The sequence below is a fragment of the Bufo gargarizans genome, chromosome 8 (genome assembly GCF_014858855.1).
Source record: "Bufo gargarizans isolate SCDJY-AF-19 chromosome 8, ASM1485885v1, whole genome shotgun sequence".
Lineage (NCBI taxonomy): Eukaryota > Metazoa > Chordata > Amphibia > Anura > Bufonidae > Bufo > Bufo gargarizans.
This window is the reverse complement of record NC_058087.1, coordinates 143,611,474-143,639,211: the sequence shown is the minus strand read 5'-3', so window position 1 is coordinate 143,639,211 and position 27,738 is coordinate 143,611,474. Positions and strand designations below refer to the sequence as shown.

Genomic DNA, 27,738 nt, shown 5'->3' with positions numbered 1-27,738 from the left:
GTACGTTGCAATGGCCGAAAATACTAAATCATATACCTTTTAATTTTTTTCATTTTCAGACATGCCGACATGCACCTGTACATTATTAACTGTGCTTTTTGACTTTGCAGTATATACTTGGAATTGTGGCTGTCTCAATTTTGGTTGTGCGCTCTTGAGTAATCTATTATTCCCACGGGCTGATTTGAATTAGTTTAGTATAAAGCTGAGGCTTGTTCTCCCTTTATTCATGAAAGGTCTGCTGGTGCCAGAAAAGGTAGCATACAGAGTGGGTTTAGTGTATATGTTGAAACCTGCCTTCCCTAAATTCTTAGGATGTCAGCTGACACCAAAAAAGGTAGCATTGGGTTCCCATCCCAAAGAGGTCATCTTGCCGTGGTGGATGGTCACAATTGATTTTGATCCAAATGTTTTTGCTGCATACCTCATATTCATTTATATAGTTTATATATTTTGTGATCATGTATTTTGTGTATGCGGTGTGCTATTCCATTGTGTTTGTTATTGTACATGTTAATGTCATTCAATGGGCTAAACTGCTACTATGTATAACAAAACATACAATATCATTCATTGCCAGAACTAAACTTACTACATAGATATGATCATAGATCATAGAATCAAGCTCAGTCCTACAGGGAAAAATTAAAACACAAGTTGCTCTCTAGGGCAGTCCCGCGTACACCATCATCCTGCGGCACGTACCCCTTGCGGTACTTGTACCGCAGGTTGAGAAACACCGGTTTAGAGAGCAATTGTAACAAGCCTCCCACCATGAGGCTTTGTAACTCTTACACTGCTGACTTATAAGGGCTCATATACACAATTATTTTTGTATTCAGTGCACTATCCGTTTTTTTTTAATAGGTAGCACATTGACCCATTTATTTCTATGGAGCTTTTCATGCATCCAGGGGCGTAGCTATAGGGGAAGCAGCTCAGAAGGAGCCCACCTAGAAGGAGAAATAAAAGATTTTATTGTCAGGGCCCCCTCAACCACATTATACATTATATACGGTGACACTATAGGAAACGGACAGAGGGGCTGCCTGGCCTCCTCTGAGATGGCCGTATTGACTAGCGTCAGGTGTAGGGTTTGCACAGGAGTCGGGAGTCGTGAAGAAGTAGCTGCGAGAGGGGGCCAGTTCAAAAATTTGCTATGGATTAGTTACGCCACTGCATGCATACTATTTTTTATGGATCCCTATGCCAAATCCACAAATCCCAGTGCAGATCCTATTCTTGTCTTGTATTTTCGGGATGAGAATACCCCTATCTATTGATAAGAGTGAGGCAAAAAGTGAATGCGCATGGTATCCATTTATTAAGGATAGCAAATTGGATACAGCCGTGTACATAAGGCCTATTAATGAGCATAGAGGTCCAAATATGACTGTATTTCTCATAGTATCCATAAAAAACACTTTGCTTTCCAGCTGCAGACTGACACTACGATGTGTTTAACAAACTTTCTTCAATGTCTTTTCTTGTTCACAATCTATACTGTTCTGCCAATAAATGTTTTAATGAGGCTTAGTGGTAATTCAACATCTTAATTTACTCACCGATCTGAAGCTACTTTAGTATGTAATGAGTAATAAACATGACCTTTCAGGACACTTGTATGAGCTGTTACATGATTAGTAAACCAACCATAAATAGGATTTGTTGTAGTTGACCAAATAATTGTTTGGCAAATTATGTGATTAGAAACAATGGGACAAGGAAGTGGGTATTCAGAAAGGTGTGCCAAATTGTCTGCTCCAATCGGTACAATTTATGGAGTAAATATTTCCTTGTACTGAATTTGCACTATATATATAGGGGGTGTTCTGGGATATGTGCATACTCCTTGCACAGACAGAAGTCAGGTATTTTCATGCACTAAGCATCTCAAATTCATTGTGGCGTGGACATCACTGAGGCTCAGGACATTTCACCATGAATCTCCAGTGTTTGATCATGTTGCTCTTGTGCAATTTGAGCTTTTGCCGCTATCAAAACATTGAGTAAGTATCATTAAAATTCATAGAAATTAATTTGACCAATTCTTGCAGTATTTAATGCCATCTTATGTGGCCATATTCTTTGGGCAACTTTCATGTACACATGCTAAGAGCAAGCCAAAACCTGGACCATGTGCATGGATCTATTTAGACCTTCATACTATCAGAATATTTATATTATTGGGTAATATTACTTTTTATAGAAATTGGGAGAATTGGACAGTTGTTGCACCAGTAGTCAAAATCAGACTGAGGATCCTTGGGCCATTGTCCATCTATATGGAGTCTTGGCATGTCCACGTTAGGCATTGAAAATATCAACAAAGTCTAAGAGTTCCTTGTCAGTCATGTCATAAGAAATCAATCTTGGTGGCAAGTATTTGGCTCAAAAGTCAGGTTCAAATTAGGTCATTTTCTGAAAGAACTTGACGGTCCTGTTGAAAGAGAGGCCATCAGAGCCTGAGCCCACCAGAAATCCTCTGTCACCAAACATAACCACATTGGCAGCTTTGTGGGCATCTGAGGGAGTCTGAGAAACATGGATGTGTTGTATGAACGATATATTGTGTAAAGACATTTGTAAATCAGTTTTAGACATAACTTTAAAGGGGCACTTCCATCAGGAAAGTTTTTTTTTTAAATCAGCATTTTTTTTAAAGACTTTGGGCTGTTTTTATTTTTCATTTTGGCAAAACTATGCCATTGAAAATTAAATACAAAATATTGTCCTTGTGTAACGGTTAACACAGAGAGCTAAGACTCCAATATAGATAGGTAATCTGTTTATGGTAGCCAGGATTTGTTTGACTGAATAGATGGTGTTCATAATTTTTGGTGAATTAAGGTACCCAAATATCAGTCTTTCAATGTTAAAACCTTACAATATCTGGGCCTAAAAGGAACTCGCCATTGGTACACTAGAAACCAGATTCTAGAACAAGCAGGAGATAAAATATCTGAACATAAAAATTTATGTTGATATCATGTTCACACGTAAACATCATGTTTTGTTTCTGCAGATCCAACCACTTTAAATGAGGAATGCATATCCCATACAGGTATGTTAAATAGGCAGATTAATATATTATCAATATAGTAACCAATCAATAACATATAGACAATGACAATGTATATTAACATATCTAGACATATGGCAGCTATGGATTGTAGGGTCCCAGTCAGTTTTTGAAAGTCTGAGTATTTCTAAATTTAAAGGCTGTGTAAACTTTTGGAGGCATTTTTTTTTTCAATTATTACTGCATTGTACTAATTTTGAAACTAAAATAATTTTTTTCAATTGGTCTTTATTAAAAATGTTGAACCCCTGTCTCTGCGCAGCCTTGAATATCTCTATTAGCAGGTTCTGAATGTTCACTGTGTTCCATTTACACAGCTAGACAAACCATTAACCCTTTGAGACAGAACAGCGTATTATTTTTTAATAAAGACTAATTGAAAAAAATATTTTCTGCCCAAAATGAGTAAACTGAAATCACAAAAAAATTGTCCCAGAAGGTGTGCATAGCCTTTAAGTTCATTAAAAAGAATGTGGAATGCTCCACAGCAATGTCTATGAAAAGTCTATGGCCCTGATTTATCATATCTTCACTCTAGAATTCTGGCGTCAAAAAGTCATAAAAACAGGGCTTTTGCAACTTCTTGCACTTGCATGTGCAACATTTCAGCCATTGTGCAAAATTTTTAGACTTTTTTTGCACTCGCTTGCTGAAAATGTTGCGACCTCTGCATTTTTACACCACTCAATCCAGTTTTGTAATGTGAGTGGTAAGGTGTTTGTGGTTAACTATGTTAATGAGTTTCACTCCAGATTTAACATTGAGACTTTTTTTTAAAGTTGCAAAAAAGTTGCAATCCTACTTCAGGAGGAGGGTAGAGTAGGAAAACTGGAGGAGCTTCTCTAGACAAAAGTGTAAGGCTACTTCCACACTGGCGTTAGGCTTTTCCGGCAGTCAGTTCGGGCAGGGGAACAGCCTGCCATATCCGCACTGTAGTTTGCACACATGTGCTACCGGAAGTCCGCCCGGCCCCATTCACTTGTCTGGTTTTTGTCTAGCCGCCTCTCGGCGTGTTTGCTGTATTGTGGCCGGATCCCTGGCTGGTCCTCATTATAGTGAATGGGGCCGGAGCAGACTTCCGGAAGCACACTTGTGCAAACGGTAGTGTGGATCTGGTGGGCTGTGTGTGGCATACAGCACAACTGCTGCAGATGAACCTCTTTAAGAATCTGAACTTTCTTGTCAATAACTTCCATGAATACCCAACTTCTCCTCTGTGATGTTCTGCAGCAGTTCATTGGTTGTTCTATATAGTACGTTGCACAGCTGCTGTAGAACATCTTTGCAGGGGGAAGGTAGGGGGTGTAAGTGTCTAACCTCTATTGATTGTTTGATATGAAAACCCTTGAGAGACATGTAAGGGATTGGCCAGGGAGGGTGATGCATGGGTGAAAATAGAATGCACTGTATATTGCCGTTCATTAAACTATCCCCAGCTTTGCCAAAAGTCTTGATTTCCTAGCATTTGGTGTCAACAGCTCACATGCAGATCTGTGTTTCCATGGTTACAGACTACAAACCCTGTGTAGTCTGATTCTGCAGCCATGCATTCTTATATTTGCCCCTACTTCATGCTAATGTACATTTAGTAGGTTACAAAGATGTAATAGAGAGGGGTATGACTGGATGATCTGATTAAGAGGGATTATCTCTTTTTTATCACAGAGTCCTCTTCTCTGACATATGTGGTGGACGTAAGTGGTTCTATGAGCGATGATCTGACCCAGCTAAAAATGGTCAATGGTTGGCTTCTTGATAGAGTTTCAGCACGATTTCCATGTGGAGTTCGCACGTATACAATGGTGGAGTTTAATGATCCAAGTAATATATCTGATTTTAACTATTACATTTTTTTCTTTTCTTTTACTACAGTAGCATACATATCTGTGAAGTGAAATATACAGTACCCTGATATTTACATATGTCCTAGCCATAAGATATCACTTATGTGTCACAGCGATGACATCATTACACTTCTGATAACACTCATACCTGGAACGTAGGCATCAGACAGGGGCTAAAAGACCCACAGGATTTGTCTACTATAGCCCTATTAGGGCATTTGATGCAATAGGGTGCCCCAATCTGAGGATATTTATTGCCTATTGAAGTCAAAAACTTTTTTTAAAGTTTTTCCACTACAGCTTTCACTTTCACTGCATCTGCAATCTGTTACTTAACCCCTTCTCAGTAAATCTGTCAGAGTGCTGCTGTGAATGCTCAGTCTATAAGCCTTATCTCTGAACTCTTGACAGCTCATAAACACCCAAGCTATATTCTTATCAAACTGATTATGAGCTGATAGGAAAGTACAGATCGAGCAGTCAAAGCAGCTCTCTGTTGGATTCATTGAGAAAGGGGAAGTAACAGTCTGCAGATGCACTGAAAGTGAATGCTGTAGAGGAAAAACCGTTGAAAATCATTTAAGGGGTTTTCTGGAACTTCTGTATTGATTGACTATCCTCAGTGATCAGCTGTTTGAAGCTGCAGAGGTGCTCCAATGAGCTCAGCTGCCTCCTCGCTGTGCTTGGTATTGCTTAGTGTTCCCCTAAGAAAGGACTTTAGGGTACTATGAAATAACAATAAAAATAATTACCCCTAAAGGTCTCCATAGCCTTTAAAGATAATTAAAATATATCATATGTTAGAACTTTACATCGAAATTAAACATTGGCTATATTTCTATGTTTCAGTGATTGGACCAACCAAAAACACTAGCTCACGAAGCGAGTTTGGATATTTCTTTGATAATCTATATGCAAGTGGAGGAGGTGACTGTCCGGAACTGGCCATGGAAGGTCTTCAATTGGGCCTGGAATCTTCACCTGACCGTTCGGTCATCATGGTCCTAACAGACGCATCTGCAAAAGACTACAACAATCAAACTTTAATAAATAACATATATTCACTTATATCATCCAAGAACTCCCAGGTAACAAGACAAACCCAAATATAACCTGTCCGCTCTCCTAACCTGTCTGCTCTAGAAAATAATTGAATTCCACATGAAATAGCAATTTTCTTTTCTTAGAACTTTGCCTTGTGCTGTCCCTATGTTATTTCTCCTAGAAATGTATTAATAAATTGACAACTGGCTGTTACCAGATTAGGGCTTGTCTTTATACATTCTGAAATAGCCCAGTCATAGCTGACTATGTAGGGACACACTCCTTTGATAAGGGGAATGGTAACAGTGGTAAATTCAATCCTAAATGTCAAGGAGGAATAACAGAGGAACACCAGAGTTCCAAGAAAACAAGCTTGAGAATTGTGTGTGCTTTCTTCCATGTGCGGTCTGTATTATATTTCTCAGTAACAACCACTATCTCTCATTTGCAGGTTTTCTTTTTGATCACTGGTCTGTGTGGAGGCTTAGATGACCCCCAGTTTTTAATCTACAGAGATATTGCCAGTAAGAGCTTTGGCCATGTGTTTAACATCAAACTTTCAGAAATGAGCAAGGTAAATAAGTACAAGACCTTTTTGGGTACGGCTCCATGGAGCAGCTTCTGGGAGGCTGAGAAAAAGCAGCGATTAGAGGGATTATTCAACCCCTATAATGACCCCCCCCCAATGCCCGGGCCCCTCCTATACATTATACTTACCTGTTCCCCTGTACCTCCATCGTTCTGGATCCCTGCACGGCCGCCGCTGCATCTGCTTGTCGCTCAGATAAAAACATCTGGCGACTGGGGAGCAGCCAATACCAGGCCACGACGGGGACAAGCCTCTCTAGGGTCACCCACGATGCTAGGTAGGCTCATCCCCTTTGTGGCCTGCTATTGGCTGCTCCCCCTGTCGCTCGTATCAAAACAGCGGCGGCCGTGCAGGGATCTGGAGCATTGCGGGTGCCAGGGAGCAGCTAAGTATATTTTGTACGAGGGGCCCGGGCATTGGGGAGGTCGTTATTGGGGTTGGATAACCCTTTTAAGCCAGCCATTAATTATGATTTTGAAAACTACAATGAAAATCATATTGGCAAGATTTTTGGCTGCGTTGTGGCTGCCCGGAAACCGCTCTGTGAGCCCTTACCCTTATTAACATTTACAAAGTATATAAATTAAAAGGGTTGTCCCACAAACTTAAAACTTTTTTTTAAACTTGCATACCTAGAGGTCTTTCTTCCCTTTCTGTGTGTGGGCAGCAGCTCATCAAGCACCTGCATCTCACAGGATGCACTGCAATAAGCTCTTGTGAACCCCATCCTCCTCTGCATAGCAGGGGGTGCTACCAGACAGGAAAATATAATACACTTAAAAAAAATATATATTTTTTTTTTATTGAATATATATTGCAATAATACTTTAAAAGAGCATCTGTCAGCATGAACAGCCTTATTAAACTAGGCATAGGGGTTGATCCTGCTGATTAAAACAATACCTTATTTATTTTTGTAGGTTGCAACATTGTGGAGATACAAGGATTTTTACCTTTAGCAAAGCAGGCAGTTGGAGCACCAAGGGGCAAGCTGTAGTGCTTTGAGCACTGCTACAACTTTGTCCCTAGTGTTTATTATACTCCCACCTCCTCTTTAAATGACAGGGCTTATAACCCTATCTAATGGTGCCTGCACTGTGTGTGAAGCTGCTGGTTTGTCAGTCCAACTGGAAGAGGATATCCTGGCTGGAAAGGTAAGTATTCTCCCTGCACAGTGCTCGCTCCCAGCTGCAGAGGTTTCACTGCCACATTGCTAGGGGATTTCATGATTTTGATAAAACTCACTTACACCAATGAATCCCTATAATATATTAACGCTGGACCAGCAGTGATTATTTGTGAGTCACTGTGCAGACACAAGAAGACAGAGTTATTAGGAGGGAGGTGGGAGTGTAATGAGCACTAGGGGCAAAGTTGTAGCAGTGCTCAAAGCGCTACAGCCTGTACTTTGGTGCTCCAACTGCCTGATTTGCTAAAGATAAAAATCTTTATATCTTCATTGTTTAATCACCAGGATCAACCCTACCAGGCAATATGCTTAGTTTAATAGGATTAATAATTCTCACTGCTATAACTACTTTTTTTCATATTTATTTCATGTTTATTTTAATAATAAAACTTGTATATGCATAATTGAATAGGCAACAATTTCAATATCTCTCCTGTATGTAATAAGGAGCTACACTAAGATCCATTAATTTCCCTAGTTCATATCCTTCAGTATATTAGTCATTAAAACATTACACCTCATTGTCAGGTAGTGAGAGTGCCAGCTTGGATTTTTATCTCAACCGCTATCTTGACGGTTAGACAGCCACCAGCTAGAGCACTCGCTTAGTCCTGGTTTTGATATCTGGTGAGATACTACTGCTTTATATTTTTTTAAAGTGTATTTTTTGTGTTCAATAAAATTGGTATGTGGCAAAGAAGAGAACTGGGTGATATAGTACATAACATACACATAATGCTAAGCTTCATGTCAATTTAAAGATTTAGCAAATGATTCAAGTCTTACACCACTATGCCAAATTAGCCATCATAATGACACATTTGCATCCTGATCTTTGCAGTATAACAATACTGTAATTTACTCTAACAAATGATGAGGGACATACTCTCTTTTGAGGTGTGTCATTCACAGTGTACTCATACTGGATCATACTGTAGGAACAGGGGTGTAGCTAAAAGCTCATGGGCTTGGGCCCCCCCCCCCTTCACTCAGCGCTGGTGCACCTAGCTTTTCTGCTACCCAAGGCAAATATTGAAATGCCCACCCCCCCCCCCCCCCCTTCCCTACAGTCCTACTGTTAAAGGGGTTATTCTCTTTTTACTACTGATGACCTATCCTCAGGATAGGTCATGAATATCAGATCAGTCGGTGTCCTTCGGCACCCCCGACGATCAGCTATTTGAAGAGAGGGCAGCTTTCTCTGTTCTGTTCACCTGCTTGCCGTAGCATCTGCAGTGATGAGCAGGTAAACAGAGCAGAGAAGGCAGCGCTCATAAGCTGGCCATACACTTTAGATTAATTTCCACCAGAACCACAAATTTAAGCAGGATTTAATGACCAGTCAAATGCGTATAAGGTCCTTCTAAATTTTCTCCAATGGCAAATGTCAGGAAAGGGAAGGATGTGGCAGTTGGATTTCGAAATGTCCAATCCTTTTGTTCTTACGGGACATAAGCCGCCACCGGTGGTTTCTGACAGCGGCTTACTCCCCCCTTTCCTTTCAGAACACATGCACGCTGAGCCGAGCTTACATGTATATGGGACCCTCAGGAGGAGTAGCTGTTGGCTAAACAAGGGTCCAACGTGTGCTTCAATCACTGTAAATAAGGACGATCTCAACGCGTTCTCCTAGGGATCATTTTGCTGTTTCCTTAGATTTTTGACACCCTGCAGACAGCATATAGTACAGATACAACTTAACTATTCTCTTACTGATTCTCCTTTTGTTCACAGGTATTCAATTACTTGGACTTTACTCTTTCAAGGCCGATAAATACTTCAGTGCGACTCTTCTCCGCAGAATACATTAATGGCAGTAATTCTGGCAAATTCATAGTTTCTGCTGTATTCACTAAAATCATAGTGATGACCGATGGAGTCATTTCTACACTCTCAATACTTGGTCCAAATGGTAAGTGCTTATATTAACAGATGATTAGTATATCCCGAAAACCAACAATCCAGTATGGAGCGCAAATAGTCTACTGCTGCTCACATCAAATCAGGACTTGGGACCGATCTCAAGATTGATGGAGGTCTTGGTGATCAGACCCTTTCTCCTATCCAAAGGAAAGGTAATATGTGTTGACTGTACAAAAGCCCCTTTAAAGAGGTTGTCTGTCTTCATGATATTGATGACCTATCCTAAAGATAGATCATCAGTATCAGATTGATGGGGCTGTTTGGAGGGTCAGCAGCGCTTGTGTGTCCTCTTCAATGTTTACCTGCATACCATCTCTCTTTTTGTAGCAGTTCAGTGTAATTATTATGTAATTATGTAATTATTAGCCGTTTGTCATTCACTTGAATGCGAGAAGAAGCTGTAATTACACTGCAGCATTGCTACAATGATGATGGGTAGCAGGTAACCATTAAAGAGGACCTAGCTCTTACACGAGCAGGCCCTTCAAATAGCTGATTGTGGGAATGCCAGGATTCAGACCTCCACCAATCTGATATTGATGACCTATCCTGAGGAAAAGTCATCAGTAACATAAAACTGGACAACCCCTAAGGATAGCCTTAGAATAAGCCATTAAGTGATGAGCAGTGGGGTCTGACCCCATGCACCCCTCAGAAGTGGGACCCGCGTCTATCTGACATTAATAGTATATCCAAGTGATATGACATCAATGTCTTAGATGGGAATACCTCTTTAAGGTTTATAAACCTCCTTTGTGTGCAAAATCCAAAGTTATTAAAGTCAAATATAATTTTTTTTCTAGCTAAGTCGGTGGCAATGGAAACAATTGTGACTGAAAGTTGGGGATCTGTGTATGTTGTAAAGAACCCCAGTAGAGGAACATGGAAAATAAATTGTGTCGGTGAAGGAAGATACTCTTTGACTGTGGAAGGACTAAAAGGTATGGCAGACTTCTGATCATAAAGCTTTTTTATGATATTTATAATATATAGCCGATGCTTAAAGGGGTTGTCTTATCATAGACAACTGAATCACCTTCTATAATGTTCAAATATCCTAATAGGTTTGTAGTAATGTTTTTTAGGTAAATTTAAAGTGACCCTCTGGTTCAAGAAAAAAAATTCAATAACACATTTTTACTGTAGCTACAGATCCACAAATTCCCAGGGTCCTCTTCTGTCATCCAAGACTCTCATCTGATGTATGCTGAGCATTTGGTAGTCCAAGATACTTCCTGTTGACTTTGGATTGACCAGCACTGCTCATGTGAACAGTGCTGGCCAATCCAAGAGCAGGGGTGGACAAGCAGGAAGTGTTTTCGACCACCAAATCTGCACTGTGCATCAGGTGGTCTGAGAAGTAGTGTGGTCATCATGGATAGCACAAGAGGAGCACAAGGATTTAAAGATCTGCAGCTGAAAAGATCAAAAGCAGGGCACCAGGAAAGTTTTCGATTTGTTTCCCGGTTATTGTAAATTTTGGTTTCTTGAACCGGAGGGTTAATTTTTTTTTCTTAAAAACAACATACATTACTTATACATTGGATAGGTGGTGGACTGACCAATAGATCCATCACTGAGTACTTCAACACTTTTTCCATATAATATGGTCAACTGCTAATTGGAGGACATATATTAAGCACTTAGCTGTGTCCATATCTCCGATGGACTTGTACAGAATGTGCCAGGTGCATGCTTGCTTAGGAATCAGGATCCCCACATGTCCACCATTCTTAGGGTACAGCTACACAGTCAGGTTTCTTGATGCAGTTGTGGAAGTGAAAATCAGGAGTGGATCATAAAAGGAGAGAAAGTATAAAGGACAGATACAACTTCTCCCCTTTTTTTAATTCACTGCTGGTTTTGGCATCCAAAACTGCAAGACATAAACCTGACCACGTGGCTGTACCCTAATAATTGGTGAGATCCCCAGTAGTTGATTCCTACAGATAGGTTATTTGTAAAAAAAAAACCTTTAAATTACATGAGTAGAAATAAGCTGACCATTTTAAAGGCATCCATCTACATGGTGCCCTCTTTTATACCATTGCCCCTTATAATTAAAAAAAAAAAGCTTTGCTCACACATGTGCTACAGAGTTGTCTAAAAGTTCTCTTCAGACTTTCCAGTATTTTTGACACTAAGAATACCATAGTCCAAAGTACTCTTCTTGTCGTAAAAATACTAGAACTCCCTACAGACCCATAAGTTAAAAGGGTCAGTCTGGATCCATTTGGATCCTAAAGAGAATTGATTCATTTGCGTGGTCATGGCTCCGTTATAAAATGAAGCCATGACTCTAGTGTGAACAGGTCTAATGTGATTCCAATGTGGTTGTCCATCACCCTCACATCTTTTTGATTACCGTATAAATCATAATTACATTATTGTATGGACAGATATCTAATTTTTTTGTCTCACTTTTCTTTCAGCAACAAATATCTCTGGTAAGTCAACTTCAAGTTCTGGATTGAAATGACAACAGACCTGACCATTATGGTGCCTGTACAGTTTTGCCACAAAGTACCACTTTTTTTTTTACGTGAATCTTAAACAGATGGAATAATATTTTTTATTTAAAAATTGTGTAAATGCCCTTAAAATTTTTAACTAAGCAACTATGATTTTTACATTATGCATTACAATTAGAACCATGTCAGGAAAATATTTTGCTTTATGTCATTGATGCCTTTTTTTGTCCCCTAGCTACCACTAGCTGCTCTAAGTGTCACCCTAATGCTACCTGTGAAGGTTCCTCAAGAATAAAAGAATGCCAGTGTAAAAATGGGTTGATCGGCGATGGATTCAAATGCTCCGATATTGATGAATGTGCCTATTCTTGGACCAACAACTGCTCTGGTGTCTGTATAAACACGTATGGGTCATACAGATGTGAATGCCCCCAGGGATTCACCAAAAACCGTTCCGAGATCTGTGTTGATATTGATGAATGTTCTGACCGAAATCTCACTTCGTGTCATCCTCTAGCGCAATGCACAAACACTTATGGCAGCTACTCTTGTGCATGTCCATATGGCTACTACGGAAATGGCTTTGAGTGTGAAGTGGATGAATGTATGGCAGGTCTTTGTCAGCAAGGGATGGACTGTAAAAAGTTTAAAGGATATTTTACCTGTTTCGACCCTTGTTCCAATTATACCTTGCTCAATGACCCTTGGAGAAGTATTGATAGTGGTCATGGTTCTAAATGTGATAGTCTATTATCTGGATGGTACAGATTTACAGGCCCTGGAGGAATTCGGATGCCAGAAACCTGCGTGCCTGAAAAGCAGTGCAATACAGATGCCCCAATGTGGATAAATGGGAAACATCCTTTAGAAGGAGAAGGAATTGTAAATTATACAGCTTGTGCTAACTGGGGTGGAGAATGCTGTCACTGGTCAACTGGTGTCCAAATCAAGGCTTGTCCAGGTGGATACCATGTGTATAATATAAATGGAGTGCCGTTCTGCAGCTTAGCTTATTGCACAGGTACATTGATATATTGACATAGGATATCATTGTTGTAAAATATTCAATTAATATAATACTATACTATACAATATTTTAGACCCTGCTACAATGACAGACATATGCCCCTGTACAGAAGATGAAGAATGCAAACTGGATTCTGGGAAATACACATGTGTCTGTAAAAATGGCCGTCAAGTCAATGGTATGTGAAACTGAATTTCAAGCTTTTGTTAAATTTATTTAGAGTAACTGTTGCATTATTTTTCATACATGAATAGTAGAGGCAATTGTATAAGAAACGTTGTAATATATCTACAGTATATCAGAAAAAGATGCTTCCCTTTCCTCATATTAGACTCCTTTCCTGCTCCCTTTCCTCTTCTCTATCTATCAAGTCACTGCTCATATCCATCTTCAGTGAAGACGGGCTGCCTGCTCACTGAAGTATCAGATTACATAAAGTCTTAGAAGAGGGGAGGGGAGAAGGAAGTTAGGAAGGGAGGGGCTGCAAGCGACAAGGCAGAGACAGAGAAACTATACAGAGAGACTGTTGCTTGTTTGTAAGTGATTTACTGTCTAACTTCACTGCTGGATTTACATCTAAACTGCTCAGTAATGCTGTTTTTTGTTCTCCATTACTAATGTTGCTGCTTCTAAGGTTGAGCTACAGAGAGTTCAGGAGCAGGATCTCCTATTTCTCCATGTGTAGTCCGTGAGCATACATTAATTTAGCTAGTCTCGGCTTACTATCTCAGAAAACACACTGAACAGGAGCAAATTATTACGAATCGATTTGTCTTTTCAACAAGAGTTCTTCACCTGCTAGAGGCTGTCCCTGCTGCTGAAGAAGCTCCCCCTGCTGCTTGATTGACAGGGCTGAACATTTTACCTGGAACTGACAATCTTGTGCCTGCGCTGCTGGTCCGAGTTGCGGCACAACTGCAGAGGCTATGCTGCTGGAGCAGCGGCTGTTCGTGCGCCACTGCCTAGAAATGTAGAGACAAAAACTGCCAAAAATACAAATACAATGCAGATACAAGCTATATAATAGGCAGAAACAGTGTTATTCCTCATGTAGACACACATGTACACCCTTAGGATCCATTCACACGACTGTATTTTCGGTCTGCATCCGATCTTCATTTTTTGCAGATCAGATGCATTCGTTTCAACGAGGCCATAAAAGATACTACAGGTGCAAAAAATAAAGAAAATAGAACATGTGCTAGTCTGGCCTATTTTGTGGACAAGAATAGGAGTTTCTAACAAGGGGCAAGACGTAATGATCAGCAAAATGCAGAACGGACACGGCTGGTAGCCTTGTTTTGCGGTTCTGCAATTTGCGAACAACAAAACGGATACCTGAAGTTAACTGAAACGAGTTACGCTTGAAGGTCTCATGCACATTGCAAAGTCACAGAGTCTACAGTACCATGCAAAGTCCTTATGATCTTTTATCATAGGAATGTGTAGTAATATCTCGGAATGCAGATGGCCTAAAGTCCACAGAGCCCGTATGAGAGCAGCATATGGAAGTACAGTATGACTCTATATTTTTCTACTGGTGCCGTATGATGGATCCTTAATATGGCAATGTGAATAGACCCTTAAGAGACGATGATAGAAATTTATCATGGGCATAGTGATGGCAGTCCTCTGCATTTATTGTGCAGGTTTACAATGGGTATACCAATATCTACATGAGACGAAAGTCCTGAAAGACACTCAATGTCCAAGCGGATGTCTCATCATGATCAGTACCTATACGTGTATAAAGACTGTCATTGTGATCTCTGCCACAGCATTTAATGATGGATGTAATAATTATGACCTTACAATGACTGCGGGAGGACATGAAAGATACTGTATGTGTATGATATGGAAAAGGACATACTGCATTGAAGACTGCATTGAGGAGCTTCTGTTGCAGATTCTGTTAAAGATGACAACCTCCCGAACTTCATTATAGTCAGTGGGGTCAATTGGTTCCTGTTTGTGATGGATCGAGTTGTTCTTGCATTTAGTTTTTCTGCTCCTGTGACGGAACCCACATTATTAAAATTTTCTTTGCATAGATATGGAAGACGTGGGCCTTGATCTAGAGTGTGGTACACAGGAGATTACAGCTTCTTTCCACAGCTGCCAACTGAGAAAACTTAACCTTAATGTCACCAATATCCACCTCCGAGATAGCAACTGTGTTGGTTATAAAGAGTGGAAGAACCATGGTGTCTTTTCAGCTTCTACTCCACTTCAAGAAGGAGCATGTGGAAATTATCTGACAGTAAGTATGCTCATACAGTGCTATTGCCAACCACAGAGAAACACTTGGCGGTCAGAAGACAGCCGCGTCCTTCTGATGCGCCATCCTGCGACAGAGAGTCGTAGAATATAACGCGGCGTGTCTTTCTTGGATAAGTGTTGCTAGCATTGTGTTTCTTACTAATGGTAGCAGGAAAACAGTGCTGATAATGTCATTATTATGAAGTGGATGTGGATATGCAGTGTCAGTTGAACAGATTTGGCTTTGGAATTCTCCTAAGGGTATCAAAGTTGTCCCCCTGGTTTTCACCCTTTACCCCTATACAGGGATCTAGACTCTGCTGCAGGGGAATCACCAGGCCTCATTCTTGGAGTATTTTCTGTTCAAGTGACTGCTGACCAACAGGCGTCAATAGACCTTAGTGAGGTATACAGAGGGATCAGGCAAAACTGTAGTTAGGGCCAGGCCTAGGTCAGGGTAGTCAGGGTTTGTGTGCTCTTATAAACAGTCTGCGGTCGGGCAGGCAGCTAAGGTCAAAATGGCAATCAGGCAGAGGTCAGGTCAGGCAGAAAAAGTCTAATCTCAGAAACAGGCAGAAGTTGGTACAGGGGCAAATGAACAAATAAACAGCACACCTTTGCAAGATATTAGCAAACTAGAACCTATTGCTCAGGTACTTTTTCATAGAGGAAGTTGTCTTAAGTACCACAGGGTAGTCAGCCACTGGCTGGGGAAAAATAGGGTGTATGCACTGGTTTAAGAGAGGCCTAGCTGGCAAGAAGAAGGCCGCAACTTGCACGGAGGGGCAGAACTACTCTTGTGGCTGGGACCGCTGAGAAGGTGAAGAGAGGTCAGAAAGGTTGAAACGCCAGAACCAGGGAGCACTGGAGCAGGTACAGTAAACTGAGCGGCAATGGTCACTAAAACAATCGTAGGGGAAACTACTGTTTCTGTCACTGTTATGAGAAGCTGTGTTTGTCACTGTTATGGGTGCACTATGGCTGATAGTGTTAGCGGGAGGGACTATTGTACCATATTCTTTGGTCATCAAATGAGCTCTGCACATGCAGAGATCATATTGGAGATGCCTTTGCTCTATATCCACTACTAATTTTAAGAATAAATGGGCTTTTTATCCCCTTTGGCATTGCTCAGAAATATCTGTCATTGAAAATCTGATGTGACATTCTGAGCACACCCAGATTCATATAAATTTTAGCATTTGCATAGAATATTGTACGAGACAGTAACAGAAATCTCTAAGTGCCAAAGAGGTTCAAAAAAGAGACTTCACCAATGTCATCTTCTCCCATGTACAGAAGACACAAGAAGACCATTCATATGCTGTGACAAACCTTTGACCCTGTTGACAATCATAGACATGAACATCAGCTCTGAACCCGAACAACCCCTTTAAAGTGACCCATCTTGTTACAGATGTTAGGAGTATAGTAGTAATCCCTTTTAGGTTCACACCAGCTTGAGAGAGAGAGACACCACAGTGGAGTATGATGGAACTGGATATTTTTACTCAAGAACTTCTTCAGCAAGTGGTTCAGTACAGATATCTAGTATAGCCTCTTTATGAACAGGAACACAGGCAAACTAGTAGCTCAAACTTTCTTTATCCACCACCAAGGCACTCCTAGTCACCACCAGTGCACAATGTAGATGTATTTCTAGTCCCATTACATGCCAAGTAACACAACACTTAATTTTATGGTTTCTCTCTGGTTCTTCCTGGGCAGAGAATGTATCTCCTGCAGTGATGATGTTTCAGGTGTATAGCATTAAATTAGGCCCACGTGCGGCCTGCTTTGGATAAAGTCTCTGTGAGTAGTCTGAACTTCTTAGACGAGGCTTCTCTTCTCAAAGCAGATGATCAACTTATATTGTCCTGATTTGTAGCTTGCAGGACTTTATGCACCCTTATTCTTTGAGCTCTCTCTGCTTCTCAGCCAGAACTTTCCTGTTCCTTCCAGGACATCATCCAGAATCTTCCTACAATTAATGTCAGAAATAGATGCAAGATCTTGCCCCTAGATGGCAGCAGAGCACCAGTAATGACATTGGAATGCACAAGTCAATATTGATTTGAAGGGGGTTTGCCACTATCGAACTTGTACCCCTTACACAGATCCTAATAGATTCAATTCACTTAAAAGATTCTGTAAAACTTGTATTTTAGTAATTTATATCCATGTTTATTCTGTGCTTTGAAGTCCAGGAGGCGGTCCTATCAGTGATTGACAGCTATCTCTGTGTACACAGTCATAGAGGGAAGGCTGTCAACCACTGATAGGACCGCCTCTTGGACTTCAAAGCACAGAATTAATAAAATATAAATTATACTAAATCTTTTCCCATACAACTATATACCAATCTTCCCAGCTCCTCCTTCTCTACAACATGTTGGTTTCAGATTACACTGCATTTTCATGGTGACAGGTTCCCTTTAAAGGGACATTTCTGTCAGAAGGGGGTATTTTATTGTAAACTCACTGTTCATAGAAAACTATTTGTGTAAGAATTTTTAACTATTTTTTCTTTTTTTCATTACCATACCATAGAAAATGAAATACAAAATATAGTCAATCTGTAGCACTCAGCACAGACAGATACCTTTCCTGTATATACAGGGGACTTATTGTCAGTTTACTGCTGCTGAAAGGGAAAGATGTTACCTGTTAGTAACATAGTACAGTAGATTACTAGAATTAGGATAACAGCATGACATCTCTGTTCTGTTTATATAGATGTCCACAGAAGAAATGTTACCTGTTAGATTAGTAGAATTAAGCTGCATTTACACGAGCCAATAATCGTCCAGATTATTGGGAACGACCGTTCCGGCCAACGGTTGTTCCAGACAATCTGCCCATGGAAAATGTGCCGCTGATCACCTAATGAATGAGCGAAATGCTCGTTCATCGGGTGATCCTGTTGTTCATGCAGGCACCACCGATCATAGTTTCTGGGCAGCAGATCCCGTGGTCTAAACATAAGGATAGCAATAGCGATTCCTAGTCCTCATACAGTGAAGGAGATTCCTGCATGTAAATACAGTGCTCTCCTTCACTGAGCAAGCAGCTGACTGTTGGGAAGGAACGCTTTCTTCTCAACAATCGGCTGCAGAATCGGTCCAAGTAAATCCACCTTTAGGGCAGGGGCGTTGCTAGGGTCTGAAAACAAGCCCACTATGTTGAAATTGCACATTAAAGGCATGCTTAAAGGGGTGTTCTGGTTTACGCACATGAAGTGCAGTACTACAGTCATTATATAATACAACATTCGGTAACTTTCCAATATCTGTTAGGTTTCATTTCCTTACCACTGCAGAAATCTTTGCTTGGGCCCTTTAATATTGATTGAGGAGTGGACCCTGGGCAACCCCACGTGACCTCCCGCAGCGGGTCTCGCAGGATCACGCGCTGCAGGACGGGACAGCGCACCGAAGTGACTGAACTCATGCCCGCGCAGCCCGCAAGTAGCGGATCAGTGGAACAAGTACAAGGAGGGTGGGGGGATGATCTGTGATGGGTTGCCCAGGTCCAATTAATATTATAGGGCTCTGGAATAGCCAAATGAAAAAATTAATAAATTCTACCAGGCCAGCATAACATTTGGGGCACTGGACAAAACATCCGGGGCTCAAGCACCGAATGTTTTGACCTAACGACGCCCCTGCTTTAGGGTAAGGGTACTTTCCCACTTGTGTCAGAGTGATCCGGCAAGCAGTTCCCTCGCCAACTGATGGCATTCGCAAGACTGATGAGGATCCTGATCAGTCAGAAAAATGCATTGAAATGCCGGATCCGTCTTTCCAGTGTCATCCGTCAAAACGTAGCCGGCATTTTTTTTTTTGGTCTGCGCATCTGGATCCGGCATTCAGACAAGTCTTCAGTTTTTTGGGCCGGAGATAAAACCGTAGCGTGCTGCGGTTTTATCTTTTGCCTGATCAGTCAAAAAGACTGAACTGAAGACATCCTGATGCATCCTTAACAGATTGCTCTCCATTCAGAATGCATGGGGATATGCCTGATCAGTTCTTTTCCGCCATTTAGGACTCTTTCACACTTGCGTTCTTTTCTTCCGGCATAGAGTTCCGTCGTCTGGGCTCTATGCCGGAAGAATCCTGATCAGTTTTATCCTAATGCATTCTGAATGGAGTGAAATCCGTTCAGGATGCATCAGGATGTCTTCAGTTCCGGAACGGAATGTTTTTTGGCCGGAGAAAATACCGCAGCATGCTGCGCTTTTTGCTCCGGCCAAAAATCCTGAACACTTGCCGCAAGGCCGGATCCGCAATTAATGCCCATTGAAAGGCATTGATCCGGATCCGGCCTTAAGCTAAACGTCGTTTCGGCGCATTGCCGGATGCGACGTTTAGCTTTTTCTCAATGGTTACCATGGCTGCCGGGACGCTAAAGTCCTGGCAGCCATGGTAAAGTGTAGTGGGGAGCGGGGGAGCAGTATACTTACCATCCGTGCGGCTCCCGGGGCGCTCCAGAGTGACGTCAGGGAGCCCCACTCACATGGATGACGTGATTGCATGGCACGTCATCCATGCGCATGGGGCGCTCTGACGTCACTCTGGAGCGCCCCGGGAGCCGCACGGACTGTAAGTATACCGCTCCCCCGCTCCCCGCTCCTACTATGGCAACCAGGACTTTAATAGCGTCCTGGGTTCCATAGTAACACTGAAAGCATTTTGAAGACGGATCCGTCTTCAAATGCTTTCAGTACACTTGCGTTTTTCCGGATCTGGCGTGTAATTCCGGCAAGTGGAGTACACGGGCCTCTTTCACACTTGCCTTGTCCGGATCCGGCGTGTACTCCACTTGCCGGAGGTACACGCCAGATCCGGAAAAACGCAAGTGTACTGAAAGCATTTGAAGACGGATCCGTCTTCAAAATGCTTTCAGTGTTACTATGGCACCCAGGACGCTATTAAAGTCCTGGTTGCCATAGTAGGAGCGGGGAGCGGGGGAGCGGTATACTTACAGTCCGTGCGGCTCCCGGGGCGCTCCAGAATGACGTCAGAGCGCCCCATGCGCATGGATGACGTGCCATGCAATCACGTCATCCATGCGCGTGGGGCGCCCTGACGTCACTCTGGAGCGCCCCGGGAGCCGCACGGACGGTAAGTATGCTGCTCCCCCGCTCCCCACTAAACTTTACCATGGCTGCCAGGACTTTAGCGTCTTGGCAGCTATGGTAACCATTGAGAAAAAGCTAAACGTCGCATCCGGCAATGCGCCGAAACGATGTTTAGCTTAAGGCCGGATCCGGATCAATGCCTTTCAATGGGCATTAATTCCGGATCCGGCCTTGCGGCAAGTGTTCAGGATTTTTGGCCGGAGCAAAAAGCGCAGCATGCTGCGGTATTTTCTCCGGCCAAAAAACATTACGGTCCGGAACTGAAGACATCCTGATGCATCCTGAACGGATTTCACTCCATTCAGAATGCATTAGGATAAAACTGATCAGGATTCTTCCGGCATAGAGCCCCGACGACGGAACTCTATGCCGGAAGACAAGAACGCAGGTGTGAAAGAGCCCTAAGCCCTTTTGATGGAACTCAGTGCCTGAAATGAAAACCGCTAGTGTGATTGTACCCTAACAGTATAACAGCTCTATTGTTCTCCGGACAGATGTCCACAGAAGAGCAATGCACTTACCAGTGTAATATCTGATGCTCTGACCGAGTCACTCATCCGCCTTCCCTCGCTGACCGCAGTCAATGGTCTGACTGAGAAAGTCAAGCGAGGCTGCTCACCCAGCAAGAAGTCTATGGAAAGGAGGAAATTATGGAGCCAGGACCGGAAGTAGAATTAAAAAAATTATATCCAGAAAACTATCCACCTGTTTTTTGTAGAAAAAAAAAAAAAAAAAAAAAAAAAGTGACAGAATATTTACAGAGAGACTGTTAATATGTGATAAGAATGCTGATGGTTGTGTCCCTTTAATGTAACTTTGATTCTTTTTAGACTAATGAAACACACGCAACTTACAGAAACACAATGTTTGTGCAAATGAGTACAGACGAGCTCATCATAAGAAGTTACGAAGTTCAACTAGAATTTTCTTGTTCGTATCCGCTGGATTTACAGCTGACTCTGGATAATTCACTAAAACCAATTGTAAGGTAATGCGATCTCGAGCTCTGTTATATTTTAATACCTCGGCAGGTAAGAGTAACACTAAAGCACACTGTATGTCTGAAAATAATGGCTACACTACTTTAATGGCAGCTTCTCGGAATGAATGATTGTGGCCCCTGAGATATTCCAGGTTTGTTTTTCCGTTTTTTTTTTTTTTTTTTTAAATAATTACACATTTTAATGTGTTCTTATTACTATCAGGATCCACTGTAATCTTACTATATTGATACACTTAAAGGGCATCTGTCAGCAGATTTGTACCTATGACACTGGCTGACCTGTTACATGTGCGCTTGGCAGCTGAAGGCATCTGTGTTGGTCCCATGTTCATATGTGTCCGCATTGCTGAGAAACATGACGTTTTACTATATGCAAATGAGCAGCTAGGAGCAACGGGGGCGTTACCATTACACCTAGAGGCTCTGCTCTCTCTGCAACTGCTGTGCCCTCCGTACTTTGATAGACAGGGCCAGGTAGTGTTAAAGTCATCACACCTGGAGTGGTCATCTCAATCAAAGTGAAGAGGGCGCTGAAGCTGCAGAGCCTCTAGGTGTAATGGTAACGCCCCCGTTGCTCCTATAGGTTAATTTGCATATATTAAAACATCATTTCTCTCAGCAATGCGGGCACATAGGAACATGTCACCAACACAGATGTCTTCAGCTGCCAAGCGCACATGTAACAGGTCAGCCTGAGTCATAGGTACAAATCTGCTGACAGATGCCTTTTAAGTGTATCCATATAGTAAGATTACAGTGGATCCTAATAGTAATGAGAATACATTAAAATGTGTGATTATCATAATCAAAAAAGCCGAAAAACAAACTTGGGGCTGACAGATGCCCTTTGAAGGAGTTTTCCGGTTTTGTGATATTGATGACCTATCTTCTGGATAGGTCATCAGTTTTAGATTGGTGGGGGTCTGACTCTTGGCACCCCCGCTAATCAGCTGTTTGAAGGGGCTGCGGCACTAATGTGGGAGCTGCGTTCTCTTCGCTGTTTACCTGCACGCTCTCTACAGCTGTAATTACACTGCACCGCTGCTACAATGGAGACGACCAGCAGGTAAATCCCGGAAACCCCTTTAGGTGTGCTACAGTATATTGTGTTGGTTTATAGTACGCTAAATGGAGGTGACAGACTCCCTTAAACCAAGTCCTCAAGACTACATGTGAATACTAGACTCTAGTGACAAGTGATTGGCTCCAATGTCACCATCAAAATGGGTTGTCTTCTTCTGGACCTTCAGGGCCCATTATTGTATCACAGCCAGGGACCAGCATAGGATCCTCTGGTACACTGGTGGTCCAGTCTTTTATATCCATGTCCTACTATGTGTTATACACAAGACGCATAGTTGCCAACTTTCCCCGAATTTGCCTGGACTGTGCCTGATTTTCAGAGACAGTCTCTGCAAATTTGTGCTGTACTGGGTCGAAAATGGGTGGAGCTAAGACAAACAGCGGCCACAAGAGGGCGTTCCTGGGTGGGGGTTGGGGTTTCCTCAGGGGCGGAGCTTAAATGACCCCAATTTTACCAACGGAAACGTTGGTAAGTATGAAGATGTACATTCTAATGTGCCGCAGATTTTAAGAACTAAGGGGGAAATTTATCAAACTGGAAAACTCACTTAGTTGTCCATTATGCTCAACAGATGACTTTTAATGGATTCCAGGTCTCAGATACATCTACGGCTGTTTTCGATGATTAGTATACGAATGCTTCAGCCAATGTACGTCTAGTAACCTTCAGTATTAGTAACTTTCTTATTTTTACAGTTCACTGACCTTGAACATTGAAGGCACTGGGCAATTCAGGGCACAAATGGTCCTCTACAGAGATGAGAATTATGTGTCCCCATATGAAGATGACCAGATTATGCTGTCCACACAAGCCACCCTGTATGCTGCCATCAATCTCGAAGGTGAAAACTCGTATCAGTATGTTGTGCTGATGAAGAACTGCTTTGCTACTCCGACAAGGAACTTCTATGATCCGGTCAAATACTATATAATAAAAAATAGGTACGTCTAAAAAATGTAGGATTATGACCTAAACTATGTTATGAAGCTGTAACCATCACCAACCTAATCCCTGGTTTATGTACTGTATGTGTGTTAAGATTATGGATTCTCGTGGCTGACACTTTATTAAGGCCCTGTGTCTGGCACCGTATGGGTTCTCTGTGACTGGCACTGTATGTGGGCTGTTTTGCTGTCACTATTTGGAGTTTCAATGCCTGCCACTGAATGGATTGCCTGTAGCTGGCATTGTGGATTGGTGGCTGGCACTATAGGGATCCTTCTGGCGAGCCCGTATGGGGCTGACTCTATGGCTGACTCTGTGAGAGACCTCTGTGCCTGCCTCTGATTGGCCTCTCTGTGACTGGTGCTGTGTGCGTCTTTCTTGTGACTGACAGAGACGTGTCTTTATTTTATCTTCCCTTTTGGTTGGAGACATCCCAGAATGAGTGGAGCAAGATAACTAGCTTGCAGAAAGGAAAAAAAATAAAAAAAATAAAAAAATATATATATATATATATATTATTCAACTGGATTTACACAGCCTTGTGTGTAAACAAGGGTGTACCTCCTTAATATATATACCAACAAAAGAGAACTGGTACTGATTAATACCCAATAAAATTTTATCTTTATTTTGACATAAAAACATAGACAAAAATACATAAATGTAGAGACCGTGCAGAGTGCCTGCAGAGAACAGTCCACAATCAACACCGTGATCACAGATGGCAGATCATTCAATATTCCACAATTATCGTGTGAGACTCTGTATATGAAATGTCTAGGTCAGCATATACTTATACAAGCTGTCTCTAGCTGTGAATACAATTATCTCTCACTATAGGTGCATCTGGCATAACTGTGACAAGGGTATAGATAACATCTATATTCAGTGGTTAGTGCCGTATAAGCACCACAGCACATCGCATAGATGCTATTGTATTGGCACAAGACCGATCTAAGTTCCTCTCTTACCCGATATCCAGTGATATTGATGTGGGCTGTCTCTGGCTGGCGTGATCCTCGACTCACGTTTCGCTAATGCTTCATCAGGAGAATTTACTGCAGGCACTCTGCACGGTCTCTACATTTATGTATTTTTGTCTATGTTTTTATGTCAAAATAAAGATTTAATTTTATTGGGTATTAATCAGTACCAGTTCTCTTTTGTTGGTATATATATATATATATATGTATAAAGATGAAAAAAGTCGGACTGCACTCCTGAGTAGTAAAAGTGGAAAACTTTTATTCACCCATATTGTGGCAAACTTGCGACGTTTCGGCTCACAAGAGCCTTCCTCAAGCTTGAGGAAGGCTCTTGTGAGCCGAAACGTCGCAAGTTTGCCACAATATGGGTGAATAAAAGTTTTCAACTTTTACTACTCAGGAGTGCAGTCCGACTTTTTTCATCTTTATACTTATTGGGTATTGCCGCTACCTCTTGTTGGACCTTGCACCCATACCTTGGATGGTGCTCCCGCTGGACTTTCTTTTATATATATATATATATGTATATATAATAAATAAAAACATTCTGCATTACTCACAATGGCCAACAGTGTAAAGTAAAAGAGGTCATTGCGTCTCACAAAAGGAAAGGTAAGGAAGGGCACACTTATATTATGGGGATGTTACGGCTGACAATATATTGGTTCTCTAATAATTTATATAGTGGTTCTGTGGCTGGCAGAATGTAGGGGCTTTGTGGCTGGCACTATACAATGACTTGTGGCTGCCACTATACAATGACTTGTGGCTGGCACTATACAGTGACTTGTAGGTGGCACTATAAAATGACCTGTAGGTGGCACTATAAAATGACCTGTAGGTGGCACTATACAATGACTTGTGGCTGGCTCTATACAGTTACTTGTGGCTGGCACTATACAATTACTTGTGGCTGGCACTATACAGTGACTTGTGACTGGCACTATATATTGACTTGTGGCTGGTACTATAAGGGTGCTGTATGGCTGGCACTATACAGTAACTTGTGGCTAGCACTATACAGTAACTTGTGGCTGGCACTATACAGTAACTTGTGGCTGGCACTATACAGTAACTTGTGGCAGGCACTATACAGTGACTTTCTAGCTGGCACTATACAGTAACTTGTTGCTGGCACTATACAATGACTTGTGGCTGGCTCTATACAGTGACTTGTGACTGGCACTATACAGTGACTTGTGGCTGGCACTATACAGTGACTTGTGGCTGGCACTATATAGTGACTTGTGGCTGGCACTATACAGTGACTTGTGGCTGGCACTATACAGTGACTTGTAGGTGGCACTATAAAATGACTTGTGGCTGGCACTATACAGTGACTTGTGACTGGCACTATATATTGACTTGTGGTTGGCACTATACAGTGACTTGTGACTGGCACTATATATTGACTTGTGGTTGGCACTATACAGTGACTTGTAGCTGGCACTATGAATTGGCTTGTGGCTGGCATTATACAGTGACTTGTGGCAGGCACTATGAGGGTGTTTTGGCTGGCACTACACGATGACTTATGGTTGGCACTACATGGTGACTTCTGGCTGGCCCTATATGGGAGCTTTATGGCTGGCACTATACCATGACTTGTGGCTGGCACTATGCAATGGTTTGTGGATGGCACTATACAGTGACTTGTGGCTGGCACTATACAGTGACTTGTGGCTGGCACTATACAGTGACTTGTGGCTGGCACTATATGGGGGCTCTGTGATACATTTCTAGAGGCATGGTTGCCGGAGGTGGTTTGGGGTACTGGCTGCACTGTAGTTCGCACCATTGACTGGCATTCTTAGGATCTGTCATTGATTATGACTGTTATGGAGGCACTGACTTATCTGACAGTGTTACCTGGTGTGTGAATGTTAATGTTAAGGCACTGATTGTGCCTCTCAATTGCAGGCAGCCTAACCTTCTTACCACTAAGATACCCTAGATTGCCAGCAGGTCACCTGATTACTATCTTTCATACAGATGTCCTAACAGGCGGGATGGAACTGTGAATGTCAAGGAGAATGGAGTCTCCACCAAAGGACGCTTCTCTGTTCAGATGTTCAGATTTGTTGGGGAATACGACTCAGTATTTCTGCACTGTGAAGCAAACCTCTGCGATACCACGAGACACACGTGTAAACCTGTAAGTGAGGTTCTCTATAACCGTCAGGTTATTACTAACTAAACTGTATAGCTCAATAATTCATTATAGGGTTGGAGCTCAAGCTTCCTGATTCAGAGCTGCAAATCCTTTACTTCTCTTCAATGATCCATAGATGATAGAATGTAGCCTAGAGATGTATACAGCTATCATTAAAGGGGTATTCCTATGTCAGACACCGATGGCAAATCGCTAGATATGCGATCAATGTCAGAACAGGTCCCCCAAGTGAAGGTGAGCACACTGCACATGTGGCCTCATGTAAACGACCGTGTCCATTTTGCAGATCTGCAAGACACGGAAGGCGGCTGTGTGCGTTCCGCATTTTGCAGAATGGAACCTCCGGCTCTCAGTAGAGCAGTTTTATCCTTGATACGGTCAAGAATAGGACATCTTTTGCAGCCCCACTGAAGTGAATGGGTCGGCATCCGACCTGCAATAAATGCGGCTCAGATGCTGACCCAAACCCACGATCGTGTGCATGAGGCCTTAATCTCTATTGGAGTAAAATAAAGGAATGAGAGTGCACCGTCCAAGTGCAGTCACTGCTCCATTCCCGCTATGGGACTGTCAGAAATAGGCAAGCCGACACCTGGCTATTTTTGAAACTCCTATAATAGAGAACATATAGTGGACACGCATGCTCAGCTTCTCTCCTTCCACTCTGGAGACCTGCACCTATCTGACACTGATGCCATACCCTAGCGATATGCCATCAATGTCTGAAATGGGCCAACTCCTTTAAATTCAATAATAAATTCATACTGTGAGCCCCCCTTAGAGGGGTTATCCAAATTATAAAACTTGCCCCCCAATGCCCAGGACCCTCATTATACCTACCCCGCTCCCTGACACCCGCGTCGCTCCTGATCCCCGCACGGCCGCAGCTGCATCTCCCCATCTCGCAGATCAAAACATCCGGCGACGAGGTTGCAGCCAACATCAGGCTGTGATGGGGATGAGTCTCCCTAGTGTCACC

The 27,738-nt window shown here is 42.2% G+C and overlaps 1 protein-coding gene across 1 annotated transcript; it reads left to right on the top strand.

Annotated features, from left to right (window-relative positions):
* The first annotated feature begins 4,755 nt into the window (after positions 1-4,755).
* On the top strand, positions 4,756-27,132 carry LOC122945446 (uromodulin-like). Its single transcript, XM_044304515.1, has 13 exons — positions 4,756-4,903; positions 5,776-6,014; positions 6,422-6,544; positions 9,483-9,660; positions 10,475-10,612; positions 12,104-12,118; positions 12,378-13,163; positions 13,243-13,347; positions 15,221-15,429; positions 21,399-21,556; positions 23,351-23,596; positions 26,579-26,768; positions 27,046-27,132. The coding sequence occupies exons 1-13, from the start codon at positions 4,789-4,791 to the stop codon at positions 27,130-27,132; spliced, it is 2,589 nt and encodes an 862-aa protein (XP_044160450.1). The 5' UTR covers positions 4,756-4,788.
* The last annotated feature ends 606 nt before the right edge of the window (positions 27,133-27,738 follow it).